At 46.0% G+C, this 27,264-nt stretch overlaps 1 protein-coding gene across 12 annotated transcripts in view; it reads left to right on the top strand.

Annotated features, from left to right (window-relative positions):
• The window catches only part of PXK (PX domain containing serine/threonine kinase like), an 80,013-nt gene extending 52,847 nt beyond the window's left edge, over positions 1–27,166 (top strand). For 2 of the 12 annotated variants that reach the window (XM_061128233.1, XM_061128243.1), the window contains exons 12-18: positions 1,467–1,545; positions 3,953–4,001; positions 8,939–9,016; positions 9,552–9,638; positions 10,089–10,158; positions 13,333–13,395; positions 25,877–27,166. In XM_061128233.1, the coding sequence (XP_060984216.1) occupies positions 1,467–1,545; positions 3,953–4,001; positions 8,939–9,016; positions 9,552–9,638; positions 10,089–10,158; positions 13,333–13,395; positions 25,877–26,088 (638 nt within the window). In that variant the 3' untranslated portion in view covers positions 26,089–27,166. Of the gene's footprint in view, positions 1–1,466; positions 1,546–3,952; positions 4,002–8,938; positions 9,017–9,551; positions 9,639–10,088; positions 10,159–13,332; positions 13,396–20,577; positions 20,587–21,986; positions 22,025–24,625; positions 24,651–25,876 lie in introns of all 12 variants that reach the window. The other 10 variants (XM_061128245.1, XM_061128244.1, XM_061128242.1 and 7 more) reach the window with 10 other exon arrangements.
• The last annotated feature ends 98 nt before the right edge of the window (positions 27,167–27,264 follow it).

The following is a 27,264-nucleotide window of genomic DNA, read 5'->3' as shown; positions in this document are numbered from 1 at the left end:
GGCTGTCTGAAATCTCAGAGCCCTTCTGTAACATGCATCAGAGTTTTGGAAGCAAGAGGATATGAAGAGAAGTATGGCCAGACCTAGTGAGAGGTAGAAGCAGAAGCTAGGAGCAGACAACTTGCATGCAGTCTTGTGGACTCAGGCAGAGTCGGGAGGTATCCCAAGGCTGGGGGGGGACCTGTGAGGACAGCCACAGGCCGGACACCCGACAGAGGACAGCCCGCCAGGCCCAGAGCTAGGAAAGGTGGGCAGGAAACCCTGGATCCAGGAAGTTCTCCCAGCACCACTGAGGGGCTCCCGTAGGAAGGAGGGATGTCAGGGCTGATGCAGAGTCACCCAGGGACCCTTTCCTCCCCTCGACAGCCAGCTTACACCCCCCTGGGGCAGGGGTGGCGAGGGCAGGGCAGCTGTTAGAATGTCGCACTTTCCACGCATTCGGGTCAACCTCCACCAGCGTCTGTTTTGTGTTGTGCGATGGTTCCAGAGAACAGGCCTGGAGACTACTTTGGGTTGAGTTTGAACAGCTGAAACGGAACAGTGACCTGCAAGTAAAAAAAAAAAAAAATCTGGCTGCTTTTGTAAATAAAGTATGTGGGAGGATGTACATAGTTTGTATGCAAATATTAAATACCAATTTGTATAAGAGACTTGAGCATCTGCAGATTTGGGTATCTTTAGGGAAGGAGAGGTTCCTGAACCAGTGTCCTAAGGAGACTGAGGGATGACTGTATGTAATAAACGATAATTGTGAAAACTTGCTCCATGTGAAATGTCTTTTTCATTTGTGATCATTTTTTTTTTCTGGTATAACCAAGTACTATATTAAGTTTAGAAGTTTGCCTCAGTTTCCTTGGATGTATCTCTTAACATAAAGTAAGAATTCATTTGGATATGTGAAGAATTAAATGTGTGTATTTGTGTGGGTAAAAAGCATAATGTTAATAATAGTTATTTCTGAGTGGTCAAATTATGAATGAAAAAAAAAATCTGGCTGCTTTTGTTTACACCGTCCAAGGTGTTGGGTGGTGAGATACCAACAGTTGGCACTTCGTATGTTGGTTTTGACTAAAAGCAGGCAAGCAGAGACATGTCTTTCAAGTTGAGAATTTTACTCATGTGTGGTGTTTACTTCTCTTTTAAGAGAGCAAACACATTTATGAATGATATCTTGAGTCCTTCCTCCAATTATCTGTGCAATATATTTAGCTTTCTGTCAGCATGTGGTTCCTGAACCTTTTTTTTTTTTTTTTTTGAGTCATCGGGAGTTGTCAGCATTTCCAGCAACCCCCCTTCCCCCTCCACCCCCTGCCACCACGTATGCCATCTGTCTGTGCGTGAAGAGTTTTGACACTGTCCTGATGAGCCCGCAGACAGTTGTTGAGAAGTGGTGTCAAACTTTTCATCACCAAGTGGGTTTGCCAGCATGTTCTGTGGAACTAAAACGTGTATCTGTTCATTTCAAGTGGCCGTGTTGGAGTCCACGCTGTCTTGTGAAGCCTGTAAAAATGGCATGCCCACCGTCTCCCGGCTCTTGCAGATGCCGTAAGTCAATCCCACGCCTTGGCTGTAACCTTCCTAACCATGTCGAGCCCCGGACCACTGGCCCAAGTGTCCGGTCCCAGTAGAAACTCATCTGCGGTCCCCATAGAGTCTCTGTGGCCTGCTTGCCAGTGGTCACTTGCCACGTGACATCCTGACCTTTCCTCGTGACCCCATGCACCGTAGTCTGACTGCTCTCTTTTCACACCCGTGTCGTCTTCACGTGTGTCCTCGTGTATGTCTCTCCCTGTCCACGTTGGCATTGTGTACATGGACACATGACAGCCGCCTGCTTGGGAAGTACTGCAGGGGGGCAGCCCTGTTTCCATTCATCACGTGGCCCCCAGCGGTGGCTGCGTCATAGTCACTGGTCAGGCAGGGTCTGGCCTCCAGGAGGAGGGCTGCCTGGCTTCGGCCTCCCTTGCACGTGTTTATTCATCTCCTCACCGGCTAGCGTATATCTGATGTCTGACATGTACCAGGCTCTGTGCTGGGGCTTAGAGATGAATGGTCAATTGAGGCGGCTCAGATAGTGCTTTGGGGTCTTTTTTTAAGGTGCATGTTCTGTTCCTTCACGGAAAGGCAGCAGGATAGTTCAGAGGCTTGTGTCTGACTTTAGACAGACCTGGGTGTGGGCACAGCTTTAGCGCTTTGTCCAGATGACCTTGGGCAGGTTTCCTAACCTCTGGAAGCTGAGTTTCCTCCTCTATAATGGGGGATAATAATAGTCTCCACCTCAGAGGGCTGGTGGGAGGATTTATTGAGACGATTCCTAGTACAGACCCAGTTACTTAAGAAGTGCTTACTAAATGCTATTTACACAGCTTCTATTTTGTGCTCTGAGATGTACCCAATGCTCTGTGAGCAGATGTATTTGGGAAACAATTACATGGGGAAATGAGGAAGGACAACTTGAAGTACATACAACCCGAGTTCAGGGGAGGCAGTGTAACTTCAGATTCCTGTGTCCCAGGGGGTCTGTCCCAGTCTGAGGCCTGGGGAGGATGTGCTGTACAGAGCAGCCAAGCCCCTGCCCCGTGAATGTGACTTTTCAATGTTTCACTGACGCTGGAGCATCCCTCTGCGAACCAGGCACAATCAATAACAGTGCAAACGTGGGAAAATCATTCTAGTCATTTTCACCATTCACTTACAGAACACATGCCTTTGTAGTTAGGAAACAGCCTCTATCCATGTCAGTTTACTTGGGTTTGTATTTGCACCCCCTGCTCCGAAGTGCTTGCATTTTCCTCCCAGCCTTCCAGTTCTAAAGCAAATCCAATTTTTTTTTTTTTTCCTTCACTTAAGTCTTTCTACCCTGTGGGCTTCAGCCTGGGATAGCATTTGGCGAGGTGTGAATTCTGCTTAGTTAAAAACATGTTGTCTGGGAAGTAAGTCAACCCCTTGGCCTTGAAGGGGAGAGTTTTGTCTCCATCTCTAGGCCGCCCAGGGAGCTCTGTGGGGAAACATTAACCCTGTCTCTTCTACTTGAGATGTAGTTACCCTTTTTCAAAAGGGGGGACAGTTCAAGGAAAGACTTATGCAGAACCATTTGGGCAGGGCCCAAACAACTAGTCAGAACAGTTCAGAATTCCTCACACTATTCTTTTTAATAGCATACTTTCAAGGAGAGAATTGATATTCTCCAAAAGCTGCTATTTCTTCTTGAGAGAGCATGAGAAGCACTGCTTTTCCTTAAAAGAAGATTGTTTTCTCTTGTTGGATTCCAATCAAAGCAATTCCTTTTTACTTACTCGCACATTTTTATTATATTGAGCTTTAGAATAAATTTTATCCTCCTCTGGGACAAAAAAAAAGGAAAATCATTCTGTTTAGAAATATCTGCTGCATATATTAATTGCAGTATAATATAAATAATGGGCTTCTGTGGTGGCTCAGGGATAGAGTCTGCCTGCCGTCCTGGGGCCTTGGGCGTGGAAGGAAATGGCAACCCATTCCAGTATTTTTGCCTGGGAAATCCCATGGACAGAGGAGCCTGGTGGACTATAGTCCATAAAGCCACAGAGTTGGGACAAGTCTGAGTGACTAACACTTTGACTTTTCATAACCATAATAAGTAACTTACAAATTTCTTTTCAAAATGCGAATTAATTTACATGAGATGACTGTTGGCCCTCCGTGGGGAAGTCACTTCCCCTACAAAGCTGACCCAGTCCTCCTGCTGAGCTCGGAAATAATGGGGAGTTGGGGTTCTTGGAGGTCACTGTGGGTGGCCTGGAAACTCCTTTGAGTTTATTGATAAACCTGAGGTGGTAGGTTGGACCGGGGCTGGGGGACGATGTGGGGGTTGGGAGGGACTTAATGGGCTAAAAATGTCTCATTCTGCTCTGGTTCTGTTCTGAAAGTACACCTTAATTAAGAAAGATATTTCTGTTTCTTTTCTTTACAGATTATTCAATGATGTTCTGCTCACAACTTCCGAAAAGCCACAGTTTAAGGTAAAACAAATTATACCATTCCTTGGTTTGTGTCATGAATGTTTTCTTGGAAAGTTAGTTTTTTATTCAATAAAGAGAAGATACGGTATTTATAATAGATGTGGAGTGGGAAAACACATGCTTTTATTGATTTTGGGGGACCTAGGTGAGAACAATAGCTGGACAGCCTCTCTCACAGCTCTAAGGAACGACTGTGAAGAGGCAGGGGAGCAGCCAGGATATAAATGAACTTTTTGCTGGAAAAACCACTTGTCAAGCATAAAAAGATTGCTGCTAATCACAAAAGATAGACATCTCCAGTTAATGATTTTGATCGCTTTTTGTATGAATGATGCAGGAATCTGGGGTCACTGAAAATTTTCCTTAGGTGTGCATCTTAACTCTCTAGGGTCTGCTTTCCTGTTTTTCTCCACCCTGAGTTCTTACACCCCCAAGCCCCAGGGGTGAGCAGTTGCAGTGAGTTGCAGCTTAATCCTTGAGGAACAGGAGTGGCCAGCAACATTCTTTGTTTTACATAAAGAAAAATTGAAAATAATCTAAATGTTTTACAATCTTGAAGTAGTTTAATAATTTACAGTACATGGATTGAGTGTGTTTTATCTAATGAAAGTGAAATTTACAAAGACATTCTAGTAGCATGGAAAGTGATTATTATTTGGGCTGAGGGAAGAAAGCAGAATATCAAATGCAGTATGTAGGGGCTTTTCTGGCGGTCCATTGGTTAAGGGTCTGCACTTCCAATGCAGGGGCACAGGTTCGATCCCTGGCTGGGAAATTAAGATCCCACATGCTGTGTGGTATGGCCAAAAAAAAAAAAAAAATAGTGTGAAAAAATACTTCTGTCTAGAATAAGGACTGGAAGCAAGTATCCTGGGAAGTAGCCATGCTATGCAGTGTTGTGGAAACAGCAGGAGCTTTAGAGCTCCCCAAAACCAAGTTGATGCCTTACTTTGCTTTGGTGATAGCCTCTAATCACCTCCCAAAGGTTCCACGACACTTGACTCTTTGGACCAGGTCGTTCTTTACTGCTGGGGCTGCGCTGTGCACTGCGGGATGTTGAGCGGCACCCTGGCCTGTGACCCCACTGGAGGGGAGTGGTGCTTCCTTTCCACCCCCACATTGTGTGGCTATCAAAACTGGCTCCAGATGTTGCCAGCTGTCCCCTAGCTAGAGAGGGGAGGAGGGCAAGATCACCCCCATTTGAAAGCCGCTGATGGAGGGGCAAAAACCTGTCCTGTGGGTCTGTGTTTGCTCATGTAGCGTTGGGGAGTAAAACCTGACTGCTGCCAGTGGACTCCTGAGATGACCCAGGACACCTAGTACAGGCCGGGCCCCCCGCAGCGCTCACTTTTAGCGTTGTTGTGGAGAGGAGTGTGTTGCGAGTGTGCTCAGTCATGTCTGACTCTTTGCAACCATTTGGACTGGAGCTCTCTAGACCCCTCTGTCCGTGGGATTTCCAACGCAGGAATACTGGAGTGGGCTGCTACTTCCTTCTCCAGAGGATCTTCCTGACCCAGGGATTGAGGCTGTGTCTCTTGCATCTCCTGGATTGCAGGCAGATTCTTTACCACTGAACCAAAGGAAGACCTTTGGGTGGTAGTTCAGTTCAGTTCAGATGCTCAGTTGTGTCCAACTCTTTGCAACTCCATGAACCGCAGCATGCCAGGCCTCCCTGTCCATCATCAGCTCCCAGAGTCCACCCAAACCCATGTCCATTGAGTTGGTGATGTCATCCAACCATCTCATCCTCTGTTGTCCCCTTCTCCTCCTGCCCTCAATCTTTCCCAGCATCAGAGTCTTTTCAAATGCGTCAGCTCTTCGCATCAGGTAGCCAAAGTATTGGAGTTTCAGCTTCAACATCAGTCCTTCCAATGAACACCCAGGACTGATCTCCTTGAGGATTGACTGGTTGGATCTCCTTGCAGTTCAAGGGACTCTCAAGAGTCTTCTCCAGCACCACAGTTCAAAAGTATCAATTCTTCTGCGCTCAGCTCTCTCTATAGTCCAACTCTCACATCCATACATGACCACTGGAAAAACCATAGCCTTGACTAGACAGACCTTTGTTGGCAAAGTAATGTCTCTGCTTTATGCTGTCTGGGTTGGTCATAACTTTCCTTCCAAGGAGTAAGCGTCTTCTAATTTCATGGCTGCAATCACCATCTGCAGTGATTTTGGAGCCCAGAAAAATAAAGTCAATCACTGTTTCCCTATCTATTTGCCATGAAGTGATGGGACCGGATGCCATGATCTTCGTTTTCTGAATGTTGAGCTTTAAGCCAACTTTTTCACTCCCCTTTTTCACTTTCATCAGGAAAGAGAATTACCCTTCATTGGGTGGTAGAATGAAGGGTAATTCTCTTTCTCCTTTCTACAGTCCCCACAAACCCATAATCTTAGAATGAAATTAAATTTACTGGGAAAAAAGAAAGAAAACACCAAACAGGGTGGTGTCTGAAGATTTTATAGGCAAGGGAGAGGCTTTCTTCTGTCCTATTTTGCCAGTTAGAGGGGGCTTCCCTGGTGGCTCAGATGGTAAAGATTCTGCCTACAGTACAGGAGACCTGGATTTGATCCCTACGTGGGAAGATCCCCTGGAACAGGGCATGGCTACCCACTCTAGTATTCTTGTCTGAAGAATCCCCATGGACAGAGGAGCCTGGTGGGCTAAAGTCTATGGGATCACAAATAGTCAGACACTACTGAGCAACTAAGAACAGCACACAGCAGAAAGAATAGCTTCTTTGGATCTGAAGTTGGCGTGAAAGAAGACCTTTGGAATTCATGTCTTTTTTACTGAAGCTCTTCAGGAAATGCATTCAGCCTTGTAAATATACTCTCCTCAAGTCTAGTAGTCCAGCCCGGGGGTTATCATTAGCCCTTGTTCTTCCCGCAAGCCAGAGTGTCTGTGGTAAAGATACTGTGATCTTAAAAACCATGTTAATCTCTTGTGTGTCTGTTTTCTTTCTGGAAATATACACAAGAGACTGGTGGTGTTGGTTGTCTCCATGGAGGGGAACTAGGTGGGATGGTTTTTTCTGTGGATATACCCTTTTTATGCCTACTGAGTTTTGAACCATATCACTGCATATTACCTACTCAAAGCTTTTTTAAAGTTAAATTTTTAGAATTTGTTGTTCTTGTTCAGTAACTAAGTCATGTCCGACTCTGCAACCCCATGGACTGCGACATGCCAGATTCCTCTGTCCTTCACTATCTCCTGTAGTTTGCTCAAATTCATGTCCATTGAGTTGGTGGTGCCAACCAACCATCTTATCCTCTGTTGCCCCCTTTTCCTCCTGACCTCAATCTTTCCCAGCTTCAGGGTCTTTTCCAGTAAGTCACCTCTTTGCATCAGGTGGCCAAAGTATTGGGAGCTTCAGCTTCACCATCAGTCCTTCCATTGAATATTCAGGTTTGATTTTTTTTTAGGATTGACTGGTTTGATCTTGCAGTCCAAACGGCTCTCAGCGTCTTCAGCACTGCAATTTGAAAGCATCAGTTCTCCGGCACTCAGCCGTCTTTATGGTCCAACTCTCATATCTGTACATGACTACTGGAAAAACCACGGCTTTGACTATATATAGACCTTTGTTGGCAAAGTGATGTCTCTGCTTTTTAATACACTGTCTAGGTTTGTCATAGCTTTCCTTCCAAGGAGCAGGTGTCTTTTAATTTCCTGGCTGCAGTCACCATCCACAGTGATTTTGGAGCCCAAGAAAAAAAATCTGTCACTTCTTCAACTTTTTCCTCTTCTGTTTGCCATAAAGTGATGGGATGGGATGCCATGATCTTAGTTTTTTGAATGCTGAATTTTAAGCCAGCTTTTTCATTCTCCTTTTTCACTCTCATCTAGAGGCTCTTTAGTTCCTCTTCATTTTTGCCATTAGAGTGGTATTATCTACACATCTGAGATTGTTGATATTTCTTCTGGCAATCTTGATTCCAGCTTGTGATTAATCCAGCCTGGCATTTCACATGATGTACTCTGCATGTAAGTTAAAATAAGCAGGGTGACACTATATAGCTTTGTTGTACTCCTTTCCCAATTTTGAACCAGTCCATTGTTTTGTGCCTGGTTGTAACTCTTGCTTCTTGACCCCCATATAGGTTTCTCAGGATTCAGGTAAGATGAACTGGTATTCTCATCTCTTTAAGAATTTTCCAACTTTTGTTGTGATCCACACAGTCAAAGGCTTTAGTGTAGTCAATGAAGCAGAAGCAGATGTTTTTCTGTCATTCCCTTGCTTTTTCTATAATCCAACAAATGTTGGCAATTTGATCTCTGGTTCCTTTGCCTTTTCTGGAAGTTCTCGGTTCAGGTACTACTAACGCCCAGCTTGAAGGATTTTGAGAATAACCTTACTGGCACTTGAAATGAGCACAGTTGTGCAGTACTTTGAACGTTCTTGGGCATTGCCCTCCTTTGGGATTGCAATGAAAACTGACCTTTTCCAGTCCTGTAGCCAATGCTGAGCTTTCCAAATTTGCTTGCATATTGAGTGTAGCACTTTAACAGCATCATCTTCTAGGCTGTCTCTTTGTTCCTTAGGTCTATTTGTCTTTATGCCAGTATCACACTCTTTTCTGTAGCTTTGCAATAGATTTTTGAAATCAGGGAGTGTGAGGCCTTAGGTTCCAACTTTCTTCTTCAAGATCGTTGTGGTAATTTGGGGTCCCTTGAGAACTGACATACTTGAAATATCCATCATGTTTATGTGTTCATTTAGTAATATACTTCTTGTTGAAAAATGCTCATGAGGTGAGTAGGTTGGGAATAGCAAAAGTGGGCAGGATAGAAGTGAAGTGGACAGCTTGTAAGTGATTTCCTTCCAGGAATCCTCTTTGATGAGCAACCATTTCTTTGTTCAAACCACGACTCGAGAGAACCTCTGGCCAGTTTCCTCTGTAGATTATGTACTTTCTCTTTTTTTCAGATCCCCACAAAGTTAAAAGAGGCATTGAGAATTGCCAAAGAATGTATAGAAAAGAGACTGATTGAAGAACAGAAACAGGTAAACTACTAATAGTTCCTCTTTGCCTTTTGGTGTTTTAGCATCCCCATCCTCTGCTGTGGTGATCGCAGTGATTTACTTTTAACTGATCGTTCATTCCATAAACATGTCTTGCATACTTGCTCTGGACCAGGCTCCATGTTCAGTGCTATGAGACAACTGAATACTAAACAGTCCTACCTGCAGGGAGCTCAGCCTGTGGCAGAAAGAAATGTGTTCACAAAGGATGGTCACTCTTTATGATCAGGGCAGACTGGGTGGTTGGGGGGTCATGCATGTTTCATACTCTGATGGTTCTGGGGGCCACACTCATTTTCTCTAAGAGAGGAAAAGGCAGGTAAGGACATGGGGGTAGATAGGGAATGGTCTTCACCTGCTGGCATACTCTTCTTCCCGACACCCAGACCCAGTGTGGAGGCAGAGGCTGAGCACGGAAAGCATTTTCATCCAGATAATTTGATTTGGCAAAACATGGTAGAAATTTTCATTAGCGTAGGATATGCTTACATTTGTGGTGAACTGTGTTCTCTTAAAGATCCACCAGCATCGAAGACTGACGAGAGCTCAGTCTCACCATGGATCTGAAGAAGAAAGGAAAAAGAGGAAGATTTTAGCTCGAAAGGTAAGCCCGGTGTCTCTGTGAATTCTTTCTTGTGAATGCTTGACTCCATGTGAAGAAAGTTCTAGGTCAGTGATGTGCGTCTAGTTCTTAACAGATCTCCGTGCTGTATCTTTCTGAAAGCTAAAACTTTACAGATGGCTGGTTAGCTGCTTCTCAACAAAAACCATATAATAGTGTCAGCAGAGACATGGACCACAGAATTCCCTGGCTTGCTGGGCTGATGATGGCCTTACTATAATTGTGGGGAAGGGTTGGCTTGAGATTGTAAACTCAGCATTCTTGGTTTTTACTTCTCCCTTTACTTTTGGCTTGTGGCTTCTTCACTGTTATGAGGCTCAGTATGACCTTGTGTGTAGCTAGTTTATAACTCTATGCCTAGAAAATGTTTGTATTCTGGTATGTTCATTCTTTGCTTCCTACCCCCTTTCTTTTTTTTTTTTTTTTTTAAAGAAGTCAAAACGATCTGCTGTTGAAAATAGTGAAGAGCATTCAGCAAAATACAGCAACTCCAATAATTCAGGTAACTGATTATAGGTTATAGTGGGGACTGGGTCCCAAAGATTAGGGCCAGGAGTCGAGGTTCTTGGGTTCTTCTCACTGTATATAGCACAGGGAACTGTGCTCGATGCTTTGCGGCAGCCTGGATGGGAGGGGAGATTGGGGGAGAACCATGTATGTATGGCTGAGTCCCTTTGCTGTCCACCTGAAACTTTTATAACATTGTTAATTTGGCTATACCCCAATATAAAATAAAAAGTAAAAAAAAAAAAAGAGTCCCTGGGTTCTACTAGGCAGTGTGGTGACAAATGCAGAAAAGAAAAGAATTTTGTTCCCAGGGAAGAGTTGCCATAGCATTGAAAGTCTCACAGGATTCATGTACTAAAAGCGACCCCAGAGCTTAATGGGCCACGAGCCTCTTCACCAATGGCAGGACTCGATCTGTCAAAGATGAGCATCAGCCCTGGAAAGAAACCCCACCCAATAATGCAGTGCAAGGCCTCCTGCGTATCAGGAGAGGCTACACTAACTGAAATGGCCCTCAACCCTGCCCTCCGCTTGGTCCCCAGGTGGCAGAAGGGCGCGCCCTCCTCCATTAAGGAATGGTCTCCCCAGTGTGTGGGGATTGCAAAAGGCAACATTCCAGAAGGGCGAGGAAGGCATAGAGAGCACTGTCCCTGCCCTGCCTGGCTGGCTTTGGGCCTTCATGTCCCCATCTCTGGACATCAGATCAAGTGACCCCCTGGGACCTTGCAGTTCTTCTGCCTTTTGAGTCTGTGAAGTGGAGTTCCACATGGAGAAGGGAAGGTTTCATCCTCATAGGGGCAGCTTTGCCTCAGCCCTGGAGGCCAAAGGAAGGGGATGGTTTTTTGTTTCTTTAGGTTGAGGGATAGTTGCACGTACTTCCAGTCAGGATAAGGACCCAGTAGAGACAGAGAAACTGAAGATGCACAAGAGAGAGTGATTGTTGAGGGAGACAAGGTGAGAGGGTGCTAGAAGGCCACGGGGTTAGGATCAAGAGCCCAGCTGTCAGTCTCAGCCTTGGAGAAAACCCATGCATCCTTTCCTGGTGTCAGGAGCAAGTGGAGTAGGTGAAGAGGCAGAGTCATCTGAAGTGGAGGGGAGAGAGGAGATTGAGGGTGTTCACAGACCATGCCTTCTCAGAGCCTTTCAGGGAAGTCAGTGAGGAAGACATCTGCCAGGGGCAGGAGAAGAAGTGAGGGGTGTGTGAGACCTAAAGGCTGGGCTGGCTGCTGCCAGAGGGTGCAGGCTGTGTAGGCAGAGCTGGAGCTGGAAGAGTTGGGGTGGGAGAAGATCCTAGACTCCGGGAGGGGGGGGACTGCCAGCACCGCTGCTTGGAGAGTCAGGCCAGAGAAGGGCTCGGGGAACTAGGGGGGGAGAGAAGGAGGCCCTGGAGGTCTATGTGAGCACCAGGGCTGGCTCCCTGGGGATGAGGCTGGGAGACGAGGAAGGGGCTGGAGGCTATTGTGGCTGGTACATAATTTCAGAGTTGGAGGTCTGTTTTCTCATGGTTGATGGAATGGACATGGGCCAGTCATTTTCATCATTAGCCTGAGACTCGTGTCTTCAGTCAGCCTGTCACACTGGCAGACACTTTGTCCGATGTGGAGAAAGCCTGGCTCGGTGTCTCCACCTGCCTGCTTGCAGGGCTCTATGCGAGCTAGGGCTGTCCTAGCTCAGTTGGTAAAGAATCCGCCTGCAATGCAGGAGACCCTTGTTCTATTCCTGGGTCGGGAAGATCCGCTGGAGAAGGGCTAGGCTACCCACTCCAGTATTCTTGGGCTTCCCTTGTGGCTCAGCTGGTAAAGAATCTGCCTGTGTTGCGGGAGACCTGGGTTTGATCCTTGGGTTGGGAAGATCCCCTAGAGAAGGGAAAGGCTACTCAGTCCAGTATTCTGGCCTGGAGAATTCCATGGGCTGTATAGTCCATGGGGTCGCAAAGAGTCGGACACGACTGAGTGACTTTCACTTCACTTCACTTAGGCCAGATGCAGCCAGGTGGGAGGCTAAGGACTCCAAGACACCACCTCAAGGAGTTTAGGAAAGCCAGGAAACAGTTGTTAGAAAGGTATAGATCATCTCCAGACCCCACTGAGTCACAGATGCAAACCTTCTCCCCTTTAAAACCCATGTTAGCACTACAAGCAGCGTAATATCACAGTGGGCTGGATTTTGCCATCTTTTTCAGTGAAACGCCTCCCATGTTTTATAGGAGGTGAGAGAATATTGCAAATAGTGGAAAGGGATTCAGCTGGCGGGAGATGTGGTTTAATTAGGACATTTCTCCTTGTGCTCGGTGTCTGTGTGGTGTGGATGACGGGAGAGGTGGTGGTAGGAGGCGCCCCCAGAACAGGCGGTGGTCTCTCAGGGGCGTGGTCTCAGTTCTCCCTGCAGGGAGCTCTGGTAATCCTTTGCTAGGACCTCCATGTGAGGGAAGGGGCTTGTGTGGGCTATTCTCTCTGCTCACTGGGCTACTTCCAGGTTAAGTCAGGAGGTGTATTCTGGGGATTTCTGAGCAGCAGAAGTGATGCTGGGGAATTTGGGAGTATTTGAAATATAACAATGTTACTAGGTCCAGGAAAAGCATACAATCGATGGGGATATGCACCTTATTTTAATGTAAATAAGGGTGTTTGCTGAACTTCAGGTAAGAAAAAGCCTGGGAAGTCCACACACTGAAGAGGCCGATCCCGTCCACTTCAGGGTGCCTGCTGGTAAAATGGCACTTGCGCAGGGAGCATTGCCGGTGGATGCGCTGGAGACCTCTCGCTTCCTTTGGAGAGGCCTCCACCACGCTGGCCTGCGCCCCTCCGTCACCTGTCCTGCTGTGGCTCTGTCATTTGTCATTCATTACCCAGGAAGAGGGGTTGGGTCCACACGAGAGACTGTAGCCAATTGCATAAGCTGTTGGATGCCCCAAAGTTGATTTCAAACCAAGCAGGCTGTGGGGAGCGGTGGGAGGCAGCGAGGCTTGGGGAAGGAAATGCGCCCTGCACTGGGGTGGACGCCTGCAGTCACGGATCCAGTCCCCGAACTCTGTCCCACCTGCCTGTCCCCGCCACGTCCACTCGTGAGCCAAGTGCAGGGGCTCAGACAGTGGTGGGTCCCAGCTCAGGCCACATTCCAGATGTCTTTCTTTGGTCCCCATGAGGGTTTTCTCTGTTTTCTCTCTTAGCAGGATCTGGGGCCAGCTCACCTCTCACATCCCCGTCCTCGCCGACTCCGCCCTCCACAGCAGGTCAGTGACAAGGCAGTGACCTGCCTGCCTCCCCTTCTGCACCGGTGGGGAGGAGTGTGGGGCTCTTGCTCTTCTCGTCTTGGCTCAGACATTTGAGGGGTTAGAAGGGACCATCCTCCTCCAGAGAAACCAGTGGGGGTGCAGATCAGCAGTGTCACTTGGGAGAAACGAGGGTCTCAGTTTCCAGACTCAGATTTCAGGGGGAACGGAATAGTTGGTTTTAGGGCCACTCACCCACCCCCTACCTCCAGCTCGCTCTCTTCGCTGTCAAGCCTCATGCAGGCTCCTTACATCAGACGCTGTCTTGGTATACGCTCAGGCTGAACAAAACAACTGCGCTGCCGCCCAGGGGCCCTGTCCTGCCAGGACTCTCTCCTCAGGGAGCCCAGCCACACTGCCGGCTTTGTCACAGAGCACAGCTGGTGAAATGCCCACCTCTAGGAGTGAAATCCCCACTGAGCTTCTGATTTCCTGATAACCATTTGTGCTCTGTTCTGCTCTGCATCTCATCATCTGACCATGTTTCTGTGGCTAGCCAACCTTTGTTTCGCTTTTCTGACTTAAATCAGGTTTCTTGGAGTTTCATTTGAAAAATGTAAAGAGTTTTTTTTTCAGGGAATACTTATAAAAATAACCTCTAAATGTGTGCAGTGGCCTCATGACGCTATCTTTTTTCTTTCTTTTTGGAACTAATATCTCTCTCCTAATGACTTTGCAAGCCCCATAAAAATGCATTGGGGTACCAGTATCTCCTTTCCCTCCTTAACTGAACCAGATGTTCTAGATGTCAGAGGGACTGGTTCTACCACTCAGAGCTTGCCGGCTGTGTTTGGAGGAGTCTCTGCAGCCTTTGGAAGGGAGAGTGGGCTGGGGTTGATTTATGAGTTGACAGCACCATACTCATTAAGACTTAAAAGTGGCGCCCAGCAGCTACCAAGAGCATTACCCAACCCCTCTCAAATGCTTCTAACAGACCTCCCAAAAAGAAAAAAATAAAAAGATGACCATCAAATGTAAGGGGACTGGTTTGAAGGGCTTGCATCTGGCTGTCAGGTGTCTTGATCATGGAGGCTGGTTGCTGGTGGTTTGCTGTCGAGTGTTCTGGGGCCAGGGTCTATTTTAATAAAAGTGCCTCTCTCATGGAGACGTAATATCCTATTTCCTGTCCGACTTTGTCAGCATATTTTACAAGAAGGCCTCCACATATTGATCCATACAGAAAGTAGACTTCTCTGTCTTTTGTAGCGGTGACCTCTATAGGTTGATCAGAAAGTTTTGGAGAGCCACTGCCCATGATCACGTTGAGCCATTTTCTAGATGAGAGGATGGATATCGATTTCACACCGCTTAGACATACTAAGGAAATAGGAGAGAACTAATAGTGAGAATCCATGAAGCCTCCTTAAAGAAGTGAGGTGTCTGCTTAGAAGTGCAGACCACCTTGCTGTGTGCACTTGAGGCGGGCACTTAGCTGCCAGTTCTCATTTTTAAATACCTTGGAGAATTCAGTCTGTTTGGATTATTTTTGATGAATCCTCTAATCTGAGTTCTCAGTTGAGTTCTCAGTTCTGATACAGTAGCTGGTTTGCATGAAATGAGGCAACATTTAGAATGAGAAGAAAAAGAGGAATCTTTTGTAATTAGAGTCAGTGTTGGAAAAAACTTCATCTGAGGTGAGAGGGAACAGTTGGGAATATAGTTCTGTGTCCTGAAGGGTAGTCACAAGTATTCAGAGGGAAACACATGTGAGCCCCCAAGCACAATGCCTGGCAGAGATGTGAGGTGCCAGCAGGTGTTGGCTCTCTCTTTTCCTCTATGTCCTTTAATGTTTTATTGATGAAATGATCGACTCAGCCCCAGAGACTGTACTCTGACCTCTGCTGGGCATTTATTGTTACTGCAACTCATAAAAATAACTGGCGTTTGCCTATCAACCTAGCATTTAAGGCCCCAAACAAGCCACCCACAGGGAGTTTATTCATTCAGCTACTTTAGATGCATTTAACCAGAGCCTGCAGTATGCCTGGCATTGTGCTAATAAATCCTGGGTCACAGAGATGAGCACGCAGACAAGGCCCCACTGAGTGGCCTGGCATTGCCGGCACCTCTCAGGAGCTCCAAAATGATAGACACTGATCAAGCAAATGCTTTCCTCAGGTCCCGCCCGTGGTAATTTCCTCCCCCAATAGTTCTTCTTAAATAGAGAATCTCCTCCTAAAAAAAACTACCAACAAAGCAGCATCTCGAACTTCTGTACTGTGCAAGGCCTCGCAGGTGGTACCGTCATGCTACCATTCCTATGGGAAATGCTCCACAAATCCTAGGGAAGATGGAGAAACTCTATACGCAGAAACAAAACTGGGAGCTGACTGTGGCTCAGATCGTGAACTCCTTATTGCAAAATTCGGACAAATTGAAGAAAGTAGGGAAAACCACTAGACCTTTCAGGTATGACCTAAATCAAATCCTTTACAATTTTACAGTGGAAGTGAGAAATAGATTCAAGGGATTAGATCTGATAGACAGAGTGCCTGAAGAACGATGGACAGAGGTGACATTATACAGGTGGCAGTGATCAAGACCAACCCCAACAAAAAGAAATGCAAAAAGGCAAAGTGGTTGTCTGAGGAAGCCTTACAAATAGCTGAGAAAGGAAGAGAAGCTAAAGGCAAAGGAGAAAAAGGAAAGATATATCCATCTGAGTTCAGACTTCCAAAGAATAGCAGGAAGAGATAAGAAAGCCTTCCTAAGTGATCAATGCAAAGAAATAGAGGAAAACAATGGGAAAGATTAGGATCTCTTCAAGAAAATTAGAGATCTCTTCAAGAAAATTAGAGATACCAAGGGAACATTTCATGCAAAGATGGGCTGTATATTGTCACCCTGCTTATTTAACTTATATGCAGAGTACATCATGAGAAATGCTGGGCTGGAAGAAGCACAAGCTGGAATCAAGATTGCTGGGAGAAATATCAATAACCTCAGATATGCAGATGACACCACCCTTATGGCAGAAAGTGAAGAACTAAAGAGCCTCTTGATGAAAGTGAAAGAGGAGAGTAAAAGAGATGGGTTAAAACTCAACATTTAAAAAATTAAAATCATAGCATCTGGTCCCATCACTTCATGGCAAATAGATGGGGAAACAGTGGAAACAGTGAGCAGACTTTATTTTCTTGGGCTCCAAAATCACTGCAGATGGTGACTGCAGCCATGAAATTAAAAGACGCTTGCTCCTTGGAAGAAAAGCTATGACCAACCTAGAGAGTGTATTAAAAAGCAGGCACTTTGTTACTTTGCTGACTAAGGTCTGTCTAGTCAAAGCTGTGGTTTTTCCAGTAGTCATGTATGGATGTGAGAGTTGGACCATAAAAAAGCTGATTGTCGAAGAATTGATGCTTTTGAACTAGGGTGTTGGAGAAGACTCTTGAGAGTCGTTTGGACTGCAAGGAGATCTAACCTATCCATCCTAAAGGAAATCAGTCCTGAATATTCATTGGAAGGACTGATGCTGAAGCTGAAGCTCCAATACTTTGGCCACCTGATGTGAAGAACTGACTCATTGGAAAAGATCCTGATGCTGGGAAAGATTGAAGGTGGGAGGAGAAGGGGACAACAGAGGATGAGATGGTTGGATGGCATCACCGACCCGATGTACATGAGTTTAAGCAAGCTCTGGGTGTTGGTGATGGACAGGGAAGCCTGGTGTGCTGCAGTCCATGGGATCATAGAGAGTCGGACATGACTGAGCGACTGAACTGAACTGAACTGAACTGGGTGAGGGCAAGGCTTTCAGCCTACTCGCCGCCTGCGCAGCCCTCACTTAGACTGGTCCTTTCCCTTTCAGGACAGACAGGCGGCCAGGCTTCTCACTGGGCTCATCTCTCTTGCTGCCACTCTGCACGCTCCCTGTCTTATTGCTGGAATCACAATTTACTCCAATTTATGTCTTTACTTCTAGGCCACATTTATGCTTTATCTGGAGCTAAGTCAAGCATAGTATTAATATCTTCTGGCTTTATGATAATATGCGATTTTCTCAAGAAATGAAGGAAAAGTCTTCATTTTCAAGGGCTAGCATTGAAAAGGAATTTCATCTGAAGGTAGCATCTCAAACACAGCTCCATGTGGGAGCCCTTGAGATCTACATCTTGGCCTGCAGAACCTAAACTTGAGGGTCACCACTCTGTAGTTCTAGATAGAACCTTGGAGAAGACACTTGACCTCCCTCGGCTTCAGATTTCAGAATCAACTGAGGCCCCATAGGGCTCCTGGGCATGGAGGCCCTTTTGTCCCTTGTTTCTTGTAGACAGGACTCCAGCCTCCGTGACCTTCCCTGAATTTCAAAGGGTAGAGTAGCTAATCAAGGGAGGAGCATCCAGAAACCTGCTGAGACAAGATTAAGCCCTGCACACACCTTAATCTTGTCAGGACCCCACCCTTAGACTCCTGTTACAAAACCCCTGCCACATCCCCTGGGGGTAGAGATGCATAGTTTTTCAAAGCAGGAGCCCTCTGTGTTACCTGTGCCTGGCTAACTAATAAAGCCGTCCTTTTCTGCTTTGACCCAGAGAGGTTTGATTTAGTTTGATTTAGCCCTGGTGTACAGAGAGGCAGAGCTTTCACATCAGATTCACGTTTGTAAACAAGGATAACAACAATGCCTGTCAGTGGATATACTATGAGGAACCAGAGAGTCCGGGCCTAGGAAGTTAGAACAGCACCTGATACACAGTCAGTCCTCAGGGCACTGTGAGTTACTGGGAGACCTTGAATAAGTCTGGGTTTGGGTTTGGGTTGTTGTTGTTTATTTGCTAAGGCATATCTGACTCTTTTTTGACCCCATGGACTGCAGCCTGCCAGGCGTCTCTGTGCGGGGGATCCTTGTTGACAGGAGGATTCTTTTGGGTTAAAAAGGCAAAAGGGAGGGGGTTAGAGGAGACCGTCTCAGTTCTTTCTAATCAAGCATCCTCTAAACCCACTGTTTGCTGGAAAATAACATCATTTATACCAGTGGCTCAGTGGGTAAACAATCCGCCTGTAATGCAGGAGATGCAGGAGACATGGGTTGAATCCCTGGGTCGGGAAGATCCCCTGAAGAAGGAAATGGCAACCCACTCCAGTATTCTTGCCTGGGGAATTCCATGGACAGAGGCGCCTGGCAGGGTACAGTCCATGGGGTCATAAAGAATCGGACACAGCTGAGCACACACACACCTACATACATAAACCCACTGTGGCCTCTCCCCTGGCAGTTTGCTCAGCAATAGATCAGTTGAGGCAAGATCAGTTTGACAGCATTGACTTTCTTCCTGAAATCATCAGTTTTAAAAGCGTTTGTGGTAACTAAGGGTGGTTTTAAGCTCAGTTACTTTCAGGACAGGTCAGAAGAGACAAGTGTTTCTAAGCCAAGGAGTCTTACTCTCCTGAGTCCTTTCCAGCATTTGTGTAAGGACTGGGGCCTCTCCTGTTTCTCTCTGAACCTCCCTGCCCAGGGCCTTTTCTTGAAATCCTTACCAGATTGATGGGAGAAAGAGTAGAAAGATTTCCTTAAGTTTGTTGGCAGTTCTATTGGGTAAGGTGGAATTCTCTAAAGTTTTTTTTTTTCCAGTGAGAACATTCCTAGCTCTTTCTTTTTTCTAAAGTGTATGTTTCCTGCCTCTAGAAGGTCATTCTTAAAGAACTTTGAGATACTTTATCCTGACTCATCTCTGGGTCAGTGTCACCAGCTAGTGTTTACACTCTGTATTCATGGAGCTGAGTGGTTTAGAAGTTCCTGATTTACAGGCAGATTTTTGCTCCTAGCTCCCTTTGGGAGGAGACAGGCCTGCAGTCTTGCTATTGTGTGTGTGTGTGTTTTTAAAAAGATTTGCAAAAAAAATAAAGATTTACAAAAGAGTATAAAGAGTATTTGGGGAACTCTTAAGTAAGCAGGAAACCCAAATTATTATTGTTGTTAATGATCATATATCACATGTTTTGAGTGTTTATTTTGTCCTAGACACTGTTCTAGGAGATTTATAGTTACTATTTAATCCTCATGAATACCTTCCTATCCAAGATGCAGGGATTATACTTATAGCTCCATTTCACAGACAAAGACATTGAGGCTCTAGTGGACCTTGACTGAAGTCACACAAGTGGGAGATCCTGGAGCCAGGATTCAGTCTTAGTTCCTTGGCCTGTTCATCTCCCTGATTCCTCCTGAGCACCTGCGCACTGCAGGGCCTGTGCTGCTAATAGCTGAGCTTGGCTGGTGTGATAAGAGCCCTGAAAGAAGCGCTAGTAACCCCGGGCTTGGGACGCAGCTCCACCACTTGCCGGGTGACCTTGCACAAGTCATCTCCATTCTTTGAAGCTGTCTTTTAAGAGAATTCCTGGTCTTTATGAGGTAGATAATGTACACAGGGCTTGATAAGCAAGAAAGTACTGTGAAGTTAAGCTGTGAATACCCTGCAAGAGAATTCTAGCCCTCCTTGCTTGCAGATTATCATTTTTAAGCAATACTTTTGAAGAGAGAGAGCTGGCAGTTCGCAGAAAGCCAGTCAATGAGAGTGACTGAAAAGAGGGAAGTTTCACGTGTACAGGACTGGAGGAGGCGGCGAAGGGGGCCTTGTGGGCACAGAATGACTGAGAACTAGAGTAACAGGAAGGAAGGTTTAGGATAAATAAGACACAACTATGATGTGTAAAATAAGCTACCAGAATGTAGTGTACAACACAGGGCATAGAGCCAAAATTTTACAATACCTGTAAGTGGAGCATAACCTTTAAAAACTCTGAATCACTATATTGTACACCTGTAACTTATATAACATTGTATATCAACTATACTTCAGTAAGACAAATAAATAAGGTACAAGAAAAGGAAGAAATTCTTTTAGAATGTTGGAGCTCCCAGGATTTATCTAGCCACATCAAAGTCTGAAACCCACTCTAGGCTCAAAATAGACATCTGTGGTCCTAAAAATCGCCTCTTTTTCTCAAAACCACGTAAAGCAGTTTCCATTTGGGATGAGTGGGTCTATCCTGTGGTGCTTCTGTAAATAATGTGTTGGTTCTGCTCTGCTGCCGGCCTGCGGCCCTCCTCCCTGCCTCCAAGCCCAGTGTATGAGCTCCTTCCCTGGGTCCTCAGTTGCTGGCGTGGGGTGGGCAGGCAGTGGCCCCAGCATCCTCCCAGAGCTGCCCCAGGTCAGTGGTCAGCCTGCTGCACCTCACGTGGGCCTCTGACCAGCCCCTCCTCAGAGGAAGGGATTCTCCTTTAGGTGGGGGAGCAGGTTGGTTCATTCAGAACTCTGGGATTCACTGTCAGGGAAAAGTTTATCTTTCACAATTAACCTGGAATCTAGTCAGTTAAAAGGAGACAGGAAAAAAAATGTGTTCGGTTTTTTTTTTTTTTTGGCTGTGTTCTGAGGCTTGCGTGATCTTTGGTCCCAATCTGGCAGTAAAAGTGGCAAGTCTTAATCCCTGGACTGCCTGGGAATTCTACCCCCCGCCCTTTTTTAAATAGTTTTCTAGTCTTAGGCTCAGATGTTAAAGCGTCTGGCTGCAATGCGGGAGACCTGGGTTCAACCCCTGGGATGAGAAGATCCCCTGGAGAAGGAAATGGCAACCCACTCCAGTATTCTTGCCTGGAAAATTCCATGGACGGAGGAGCCTGGTGGGCTACAGTCCATGGGCTCGCAAAGAGTCGGACACGACTGAGTGACTTGACTTTACTTCTTCCCTTCAGTCTTAAGTAGATGCTGATGCCTTAGCCAAAGCTCCAAAACTTTGGCCACCTGATGCAAAGAACTGACTTATTGGAAAAGACCCTGATGCTGGGAAGGATTGAGGGCAAGAGGAGAAGGGGGTGGCAGAGGATAAGATGGTTAGATAACGTCACCGACTCAGTTTTGAGCAAACTCAAGAGGATGGTGAAGGACAGGAAGGCCTGGTGTGCTGCAGTCCATGGGGTCACAAAGAGTCGGACATGACTTAGTAACTGGACCACACGCAAGTCTTAAGAAAGCTACTTCTGCTCAGTGCCCTGTTTAGCCTCTGGATCTAAGCTCCTTCAGGGAAGGGGCCTCATGTCCCTGCCCAGCTTACACATCCCCGTGCTTTTGCTCTTCCCAGCTTTGAAAAGACACATCTCTATTTTAGACTATAGAAGACTTGCGTGGAAAAGTGATCAGTTCTCATTGTGCTCCCCTCTTCATAAACTGACCTTATTTAGTAATAGAACTAGGTACACTCCCAGGACCCATTCCACTTTTCAGGGGAGATAAAACCATGATGGGTCTTCTGAATAGCACCTAACTGGTTCAGAAGAAAGAAAGAAAAAGAATGAAGAGGAAAGTGACTCATCAGTTACTCTGTTAGTATTAATATGTTTGCCATGTTCTTAAGAGGATCACCATCGTATTTACAAACCGTGCTTCTTGTGATTCACTTAAATTATACCCTAGTTTGCAATGAGAATAATCAGCATGTGATTCAGACTAATATTTTATTGTCTCTATTTGATTAAATGACACTAAATAATGTCACTAAATAATGACACTGAATAATGACTTGTGTCCCCCTCTCTCTCTCTTTGCTGTTTTCAGTAGAGCATGCACCATTTTGAACGTGAATTTTCGGTAAAGTAAGCGATACTGATTTTTCTAACTTTAAAGATGCTCTGTTTCTGCCTGTGAAATGGGACAGTGTGTCTAGATCACTGAAGTGATGAACAAATGGGAAAGCTGATTCGAGACAATTTCCTTGTCTGGATATTTAAATGAAATACAGCATCTTTAAAAGGCGCCCCAGTGACTTCATTTACATTCATTTCATTTTCATCATGACCTTCAAAATTTTCATTTTCCACTCTGATTTTAGTTTTAAAATACAGCCCTAAAACCTACACATCAACTGCATGGCATTTTGGTATTTTAATTTTGGAAGCCAGCATCTCTCACAGTCCTGTTGTTGCAAACGTGCTGGTTCCTTGTTACTTTGACGAAAGGGAAAGGACGTTGGGCGATTGCATTCCTGGTCACAGGGAAGCCACTTACTGGTTTTATAACTGATATTAGGGAAAACAGTTCTTTTTTAAGCATCCTTAATAATAATTGGGACATGAATACAGCCTCCCCATCTTTCTGAGGTAAAAGGCAAAGGCAGTTTCAAACAGTTTCAAACAGCCCCGAACAGGGCTGCCTGCTTCAGGGGTCACTGGCCTCCAGCTCCTTCTGAGGGTGGCTGGTAGGTCTGGTGTTGGTCTGAAGGCCAGGTGGTCTCCCCTCCTGAGTGTGGGGACCACAAAGGAACCCAGACCCGCAGGCAGTAGCTGACTGCCCACTGCCAAAGTTGGCCCAGGGAAAGGGACTCTCAGAGGTCCTTTTGACACAGCTGGGGAAGATGTTTCTGGCAAGGTGTTTCTGCCTGGATCTAACCTATGATCTTGCTGCAACAGTCTGTTGCCTGTTTCACGGCCTCTGCTGGGCTGCCAGGCTCCCATTTGGGGTTACCGGGGAGGGTGGAATAGTTAACTCTCAGGGGTTTTGTCTAAGAGAGTGGACAGATCATGACTGACCTGGTCATCACTGTAGATAAGCTGTTTTGGAGCGTTCCTCCACCTGGGGTGTTGGAGGCCAACATTTTTGAAAGCTAGATCCAGTTGGCAGTCAGTCTACTGTGGAATCTGGTGGTGTCTGCGACCTGGTGATGGGGCTTTAGGAAGCCTCTGGAGGGGCCCTCACTCACATCTGGGGAGTAGGGGAGCCCAGGCATCAGGCAGTTGTCCCAGATTTGTCACAGGCCCAAGAGTCAACTCTGAATTTGGATGGTGGTAACATTCCCCCATCTCCCACATTATTAGCCATGTGTTATAGCTTAAGTCCCAGTGAACCTTTAAAGGAATTTTGTGGACCATAGAAGAGGCAAAAAAGGAAAACTAAAAAGGGACCCAAAAAAATCGATGGGACCTGTAATTAGACTGTGAGTCCCTGGGGTGTGTTTTTGCCTCCTCCAAGGTCAAGTGTTGACCTTGACCTTCAGACCTGGACCTCCCTCCCCGCACCCCCACCCCCACCCCACCCCACTTTCCTGAGGCTTCTGAGCTGCTCCTGGGCCTGATCCTATGTATGGAGATCTGCCCTGGTTGTTGCAGGCCCAGTGAGGAGAGGCGGACCTTATGGGACATGGGGCCCTTTATGATTGGTCTGGCCCTCTGTGAGGGCACCTCTGGTGACCTTATTTTGCCCTTGGGATGAGCAGACTCTCCTTGCACGGCCCCCAGCAGCACAGGTTATCCTGTGGCACTTTGGACAGTGGAATTATTTACCCACCTACATATTCAAAGCAATTCATTTAGACAGTCTTAGCCTTTACTTGGACAATGAGGGTCCATTTCCTGAGCATCAACCCCAGTCCCCAAACTGTGGTAGTGAATGTGCACTTCTAATTTTGAGCGCCCAGTAGTAATGAGGCCACAGTCCAGGGTTGGTTTCGCATGAGGGCCAAGCAGTTTAGTTCTGTGCCAAGATGGCAGCCTATATACCAAGTCTAGTTCCCGAGGCCCATCTCTCGCCTCCCAGAGTCCTGGGCTAGAAGGGTGGCTGGTCTCTGGGTAGTCAGTTCCATGCCTTTAGTAGAACAAAGTGCTGTTGCAGCCCTGTCTTCTGGTCTGTAACCCGCCCTGACTCTTCTGCCGGGGTCAAAGCCCAGAGCTGGGAGGCAGAAATGCTGGCGCTCATTCCCGTACATATTGGGCCCTCCAGGTCAAGTCCAATTCCGCTGCCCTTTTCTGGCCATTGGCTGCGAGTGCTGGGGAGGGGCCCCGGGAGGGTTTTGGCATCCACTCAGTCCTCCGGGCTCTGCAGCTGAGTTCCCAGAGTCTTCAGAGGCCATCTCCCCTCCTGGTATTTCAGTGGTCACTTTCCAAGAACACCCTTCAGAGGAACGCTTATATGACACAGCGGTTTTCCCTGCTCTTCTCATCTCCACAGTCATGTCAGGTTGCAAGTCCTTTTTTATCTCTGTAACCCTGTAACACCAGGCCAGGAGCATCTTCCCATAATCCACCCTGGCATACAACATAATAGAACTTCATTAGTTGTCATTGTATAGAACCAGTGAAAATTGACATTTTGTTCATCTGTCTGTGTTCACTATTTGTATTGCCATATTATTTGAGAATTTCAAGAACTCCAGAGCATGAGTGTGTGTATCTGTGTGATTCTTTAATTTCAGCTGCCTTTAGGTTTGGGTAAAAGATGTAAAGGAAGGTAAGTGGTTTCTATGAAATACTTTAACCATGGCCTATCACAGTTGGTAAGAAAAAAAAAGGTTGCTCTTGCTGAACTATGTAATTGATGGTCCTGAACACCCATCCATATAAAGTCAAGTTGTGGTGGGTACGTTCTCTTGTCACCACAGCTCAGGGAGGTGGTGGGGGAGCCATCCAACAGAATGTCTTGCTGGGGCAGCCCTAGGATAGGGTAGAGGGTGAGGCTAGGGACAGAGAGGTGGAGTCACAGGGAGCTGCCCGGTTCCCAGGAAATGGGGCAACTCACTGTAGCACAGGCAACTTCTTTGAAGCAAGGCCTTTTCTCAACCTAGTGTTTATTTTGTTTGGGATGAAATTCATTTGTTGATTCAAAAGTATACAATTCAAGTGCACAACGTCTGTGTACCTGGAAGGAAGCTAAGAGAAGTTTCGGATACCTGTTCAGCTTCCTTATTGCCCACCAGGGTAGAGCCTGCCACTCCAGTCTCCCCCAGCACTTCAGCGAAGATGAAGGGTTAGTGCATTTCTGTCTTGTAGGGTTGGCTCCCAGTGGAGACAAGGGTGTTTGAGGAAGACACCTCCTTGAGAGTGCCATTGCAGGAGGAAGTCCTCTGCCCCTTGCTGGGCATTGCTGACAATTATTAGCCTTTTATATTTCTTTCAGGCAACCTAGTACACTCAAGACAGATGAAAAAAAAGAAAAAAGACCCTCCTGAGGAGCCCATAACCCAGCAGACAATGGTTCCTTGCTGAGAATCCTAAGTGGTTTGTCATATCATGTTAAATCACATCCTTCAAATACTGTGTGCGTTGGAGCAGCTAAACAACTGTTCATCCCTTTCTAGTAATTGATATTTAGGTGCCCCAGCTCTGGGCATACAGTTATCTGTCTTTCACTGCTAGCCCAGGAGTAGGTGGAGCTGCCTGGAACGTGGAAAGAGTAGGGAAGGGAACCTTTCTTTTGGGATCATTTTTAAAATCTGGAAATTCACCTATGCAGGGAATATCACTGTGTAGTTTTATGTAATCTGTGATATTTGGTTAGTCTTTTCTCACATGACTGTTAACTTGGAGGAAATGGCAACTTTAAAAAAATCACGAAGTATCTTGGACCCTCTGAGGGAAAATGTTTGCAGCCTTCCCCAAGTCCTTTCTGCCCAGGACTGAGCATAGCATGTGCGCAGGGTACCTGCGGAAATGCTGACTATCCGCTCTCCTCCGCAGGGATGTCCGCGTCGCCTCCACCTCCTCCTCCTCCGCCTCCACCAGCAGCAGCTCCCTCACCTCCTGCGAGCACAGAGGCGCCCTCACAGCTTCCACCCCAGGCTGTGAATGGCGTGAGCCGAGGGGCCTTACTCAGCTCCATCCAGAATTTCCAAAAAGGAACTTTGAGGAAAGCCGAAACCTGTGATCATAGTGCTCCTAAGATCGGCTGAAGCTTCGTGTTTACACTTGAAGGGGAAAGTTCTTTGTTTTTTTTTCTCCTTCCACCTCCACCCCCTGAAGTACCCTCCTTCTGGATGAATAATTGCTGAGCCAGTACAGCCACATACGACTTTGCAGATGCTCATGTAAGGGGCTTTTCAAGAGGGAAACACAGTCTTCAAGTAGAATGAAGTCAGGCTGGCATTGCTGCCTTAAGAAATATTTTGCTCCTTGGTTACTATCGGAATCTGGTTCACCCTCTTTTGGTGGGCAGCAGCGTATCAGAATCAATTATTTCCACCAACTGAAGGAAATGGACAAAAAACAAAAAGGATGACTATTCAGTCACTGAGGTGAATGGCCTTGGTGTTACAATCCCTCCCATCCCGCCAGACAGCTCCTAGAACTGTTCCTCTCATTTCTCTATTCTAAAGCATTTTCTGGTTATTTCTTAGATAAAACTGTTTTTTGCTACCTTTAATTTCACCTTAGACATTAACACTGTAGCCCAAAGCATAGTGATGTCGCTGAGAGTCAGAGAAGCAACCGAGTTCTTCATTTCCCCCTCAAGTAGAAGGTGAAAGTTCACAACATTCTTTCAAGTTCAATCAGGAACTCCTTTGTGGTTACAGAACTCAGGGCTGCTAAAGGAACTACTCTAGGCTCTTTGTTCCTTTTAGTTAGTACGTGTTGAATAGACAAAAAAATGTTAACATCAGGAAAAACTCTTGCCAAGTCAAGGATCTTCTTAATCCTTAGCATTTAAGTCAAGTTTGGGGTTTGTGGGGGGTCATTATTACAAGTAAATTTGGCATCTATAGAAATCAGTTCTGATTTTTGAAAGATTTATCCAAATATATCATCTTTTTAACATTACTCATTTATTAGAAAGATCCTTTATCCTATGATTTGCTTAAACCCTTAAATAAATTGCACTTTAAAGGATTATAAATAATCCATCTAAAAAAATCAAGTTATACACATCAGTGTTGGTTACTATGCAGAGAGAATGTCATTGTGTATAGTTTCATGTAATCTGTGATAAATGTTCAGCTGTATTTTTTATTAAAATAAACTGTGTCAAGAAAATGTGTTGTTTTTAGCTTGGCTAGATATTTTAATGGGAAGTTTTTGTACCACTTATGTGCTTCTGTAACTAACTTACATCTATCTTTTCCATCTCAACT

This window comes from Dama dama, chromosome 24 (genome assembly GCF_033118175.1).
Source record: "Dama dama isolate Ldn47 chromosome 24, ASM3311817v1, whole genome shotgun sequence".
Lineage (NCBI taxonomy): Eukaryota > Metazoa > Chordata > Mammalia > Artiodactyla > Cervidae > Dama > Dama dama.
This window is presented reverse-complemented; position numbering and strand designations above follow the sequence as displayed.